Below are 4,550 nucleotides of genomic sequence, written 5' to 3' on the forward strand. Positions count from 1 at the left end.
CGCAGAGGCAATCTTTATGTCCACCTCAAACTCTCCTGGGTGACGAACATCCCCAGAGATGAGGCTGCTGCTAATGGTAGCATGTTGATCCCCTAGGATGGTGCCGCTAAGTGACTTTCTCCTCGGTTTCCTCTCTTCTCTTGTTTTTTATTTTTATCATCTTCTCAAAAAACAGAGACCTGTTTATGTGACGTGTCATGACTGCTGAGATGTTGTTGACACTCTCTTTTGTGTTTATTATAACTTAATATAACAGGTGGGCACCCGCCTGGCTCTTTCAGTTGTGTGGTTTGTTTACATTTTGCAGTGACGTTGACGTCACTACTTCTTCTTCTGTGGCACGTTAGAGTCCTCTACTATTGCAATACTGCCCCGAGTGGCTGTTATTGTTAAATAATGCTTGTGTTCGTTCGGATGAATTTCTTTGAGCTACGACTTATTTATCCTCTCCGTAATGCAGACTGAGCTCTGTGTAATTAGTTATTATGTTTAAGTGTATTCATGGTAATGCTCTGGGATTTGGTGTCCAGAGGCCTGTACTACGAAGCCGGATTTTCGCTTAGCCGGCTAACTTCAGGGAAAGCTCGGGCTTTCCGGTCCTACGACGCTGGTTCTCTTTTTAGCAGGCTAGATTTCCATGGTAACTTATGCTGAGCGGCTAACCTGCTCCGGAGCAGGTTAGGTGGCAGGCTAAGAGATCAGCCTATAAAAGCTCCGCCTACCGACCAATGAAATCTCTGTGAAAATGACGTCGGCATTTGTGGATGACACTGTGGAGCTCGGCGCTCAGATTGTGAGAGGCGCTCTCAGGCTGGAGAGGATATTTAGGGACAGAATAAACCCTTTGGCTTTCCCTGAAGAGTATTTGTATGAAAGATACAGGTTCTCGTCAGAAGGGCTGACTTATCTGTGTCAGCTCCTCGAGCCATATATTGCTAATGCCACACATCGGAGTTGTGCCCTTACAGTGTATGTATGTATTGCTTTGCGATACTTTGCAACCGGCAGTTTTCTTTATGCCGTGGGGGATGCAGAGAACCTAAGCAAGAATACAGTCTGCAGTGCTATTCATAAGGTCGCACATGCTCTGACAGGGCTCGCACAGACCTTTATTGTGTTTCCTGGCACATGTCCCACGCAGACGATCAAAGAGGGATTTTACAGCATGGCAGGTATTGATATGTGATTATATATTTACAGTGAATGTTGTTCCTATGACGTACACTGTTGTATAATAAATGCAGCCTACTATTTCATAGGGTTTCCCAGGGTGCTTGGCTGTATCGACTGCACACACATTCCGATCTCTGCGTCCCTGGGAGAAAATGAAGGCGACTATGTCAATCGCAAATCCATCCACAGCCTCAACATTCAGGTAAATCTTGCACATTCACTAGAACACACATTGAAGTCTGGGTGATTAAAGGAAATCACACATTTAAATATTCACACAGTACATGTTTCACACTTGGACTATCTTTATCTATAACATGGACTCATTTCAAATGAACATTGATGCTACACTGACTATGATGCTCTTATTGTGGAAGTAGGCTTGTTAACCCCGCATGCTTTTGCAGGCCACCTGTGACCACAGGTGTGTCATCACAAGCCTTGAGGCAAAGTGGCCTGGGTCAGTCCATGACTCGAGAATCTTCTCCGAGTCATCACTGTGTCACAAACTCGAGCAGGGTATGGCAACTGTACATTCTTATTGTTTTGTGCTTCTTAAGCTGCCTTTTGTGGTACTTATTGTGGAAATATTCCTTTATCTTCAGGGCTCTTCAGTGGAGTGCTGCTCGGGGACAGGGGTTATGCCTGCCAGCCATTCCTTATGACCCCGTATCCTGACCCTGGTGAAGGGCCACAAACCAGTTTCAATGTGGCCCATGCCAAAACCAGGGTCAGGATAGAAATGACCTTTGGGATACTGAAGGCCAGATTCACCTGCCTGCGGGGGCTCAGAGTGGCCCCTGAAAGAGCTTGCTGCATTATAACTGCCTGTGTTGTGCTGCACAACATCGCCACCATGAGGAAGGAGAGGACCCCTCCTGCAAACCCCCAACCTCCTGATGTGGTCGACCCCATCACCCTAGACCAGGGGTTCCCAACCCCCGGTCCGCCCAAACGTTGCGAGGTTCCGGTGTTACCGTTTAACTGGTGACGCGGGGGAACTCGTGACGTTCTATAACGGTAGGAATGTGTCAGGGGCGTGTACTTTGAGGAGCCACGAATAACCAGGAAATACACATTTCGATCGCTTCTTCTGTTGTTTACATTTATCTTTTGGTATATTTGGCGCCATAGGAAAACTTTGATGCACATTCAGTACCAGTGTGTGAGGTTGTGGTTGCGATGCCGATATCCGGACGCGTACAGCGAGGACTACAACATGACAATGAGGTGACTGGGGATGTCTGTTCAAAACATTGCAAACGTGAATAAATCATTTCAAATATATATTTGTCTCCGACTTTCATTTGTACATCGTTGTTAATGTGATGTTTAGTAGCTTTGATAGCTGTCCATACCTTCAGACAGCCTAAAAGTAAGACACAAGTTGTTTACTCAGCCCGAATGCAGCATCGAGATCCGTGGCAAGCTGTGATCCTCTCCGATTAAGTTGTGACAGGACTTCTGTAGCTATTCTCAAGCGAGCAAGGTTTTTATTAAATACCTCCATCCCTCTCATCACAACAAGACTCTACACTGTGCAGAAAAAATACAACATAAATGAAAATAACCTTGCTGGATAGCTTAGAATGAAACAAACAAACAATCTTCCATGGCTGATATGTCACAGTACCACAGAAAAGTCGAGCGGGACACAAGTTGAATCCATATAATGAAATTGTTATTTTATATATATATATATATATATATATATATTTATTTCTATCCTAGATTGTCTAGGCTATATAAACCGGCGGAAGTGTCACAACTTTCTTGGTTTGTGAGTATAGAGAGAGAGATTGATAGCGAGACAGAGACATATAGAGATAGATAGAGAAAGATCGGCTGTGCGTAAGTGAGTATTGAATGTGATAGTGTTTGTCCTTGTGAGTGTGTGTGTGTGTGTGTGTGTGTGTGTGTGTGTGTGTGTGTGTGTGTGTGTGTGTGTGTGTGTGTGTATTGGAGGGAGAGAATAGCTGTAGGGCTAAGCAAGAGGGGATGGATTCAGAAGTTGTTAAACAACTGATGGATTTTTTGATCCACAACATTTATCCTGATGGCTTGAATAGAACACAGAGGTTTATTATCAAGAGAAGAGCAGAGACCTTCAGGATTATAGGTAACAATGTCAGACATATGGTCTTCAGAACATCATCTGCTATGATAACACTCTCAATACATGTATAATTATGACATTTCAATACCAGATGGGGAACTGCACTACATATGGAGGAGGAAAAAAAAATGTGCAGAGCACCTCGCCAAAGTCGTGGTGTCAGCCAAAGAAGCCAATGATCTCTTTGAGGAATTCCATGATAGCCACATTGGTGGACATTTTGGAAGGGAAAAAACACATCAGGCTATAATTCAACGATATTATTGGCCTGGCATGGAGGAGGATATCCGCAAGTGTGTGAGTTCAAAATAATGAGGTAAATTACACATTATGGTACAAAAGTGCAACACAGAAAAGTTTATAGTGTGTTTTTTGGTTCAGGTTCTTCAGTGTCCCCAGTGCCAGTCAAAGAGGGCCTTTATCAAAGAGAAGGTCGAGTACACTCCTATAGAGGTACAAGGAAACATTTGAAGACAGTTTCAGCTTTCAAACATGTCAACAGTAATGTACTGCAATGCTCATGTGTATTTTTTTCATCTCAGGTAACAGAGCCTCTGGAGCTTGTCGGGATGGACCTAGTGGGTAAACTCCCAGTAACCGATGGTGGCAATCAATACATTTGTGTCATGGTTGATTATTACACCAAATGGGCAGAGGCATACCCACTTAAAAATAAAACAGCAGATGAGGTGACCAAGTGTATTATTGATTTCTTTTACAAATTTGGTGCACCTAAAAGACTGCTAACAGATCAAGGCGGGGAATTTTGTAATAAGGTACTACTTTGAAGAATTATGACTCCCCATTATGTAACTGTGCTATGCTAACAAACTTATTTCCTGTTTGTCCCAATGTTCACTTCAAGGTCAACTATAACCTTTGTGAGAGGCTTGGCATCAAAAGAAGCCTGTGCTCGCCATACCACCCACAAACAAATGGGCTGGTGGAAAAATTAAATGGCACAATACAAAGGTATATTTTGTTCATAGAATAACAAACATTACTGTTCCTATATTAACTAATCAGAATTGATACCTAAAACAACAAGAGTAAATAAATCAGCAGCTTCATCATATATTAGAAACCAATTTCTGTTCGACCTTCTTGTGTTTGTACTTTACCTGAATTTAGGTCCCTGAACAAACTGGTGGCAGGTCAGCCGAAACGATGGGACCAACTCCTTCAAGGGACGATGTTTGCTCTTCGGACTAAGCCTCAGTTGACCACAAAATTCAGTCCTTACTATCTCATGTTTGGGAGG

At 43.2% G+C, this 4,550-nt stretch overlaps 1 protein-coding gene across 1 annotated transcript; it reads left to right on the plus strand.

Moving 5' to 3' along the window:
- Window positions 1-745: 745 nt before the first annotated feature.
- LOC117480111 (putative nuclease HARBI1) lies at window positions 746-2,164 on the plus strand. The gene is made up of 4 exons (XM_034127298.1): window positions 746-1,172; window positions 1,260-1,375; window positions 1,581-1,692; window positions 1,779-2,164. Exons 1-4 carry the CDS (start codon window positions 746-748, stop codon window positions 2,162-2,164), a joined length of 1,041 nt encoding a protein of 346 aa, XP_033983189.1.
- Window positions 2,165-4,550: the final 2,386 nt, after the last annotated feature.

This window comes from Trematomus bernacchii, unplaced genomic scaffold, assembly GCF_902827165.1.
Source record: "Trematomus bernacchii unplaced genomic scaffold, fTreBer1.1, whole genome shotgun sequence".
NCBI lineage: Eukaryota > Metazoa > Chordata > Actinopteri > Perciformes > Nototheniidae > Trematomus > Trematomus bernacchii.

Excerpts from the sequence above, each read along its gene's own strand:
- LOC117480111 (XM_034127298.1), top strand. The coding sequence starts at position 746 with ATGACGTCGGCATTTGTGGATGACACTGTGGAGCTCGGCGCTCAGATT. Across the intron at positions 1,173-1,259 it reads GGGATTTTACAGCATGGCAG|GGTTTCCCAGGGTGCTTGGC; the intron begins GTATTGATATGT and ends ACTATTTCATAG. Across the intron at positions 1,376-1,580 it reads TCCACAGCCTCAACATTCAG|GCCACCTGTGACCACAGGTG; the intron begins GTAAATCTTGCA and ends ATGCTTTTGCAG.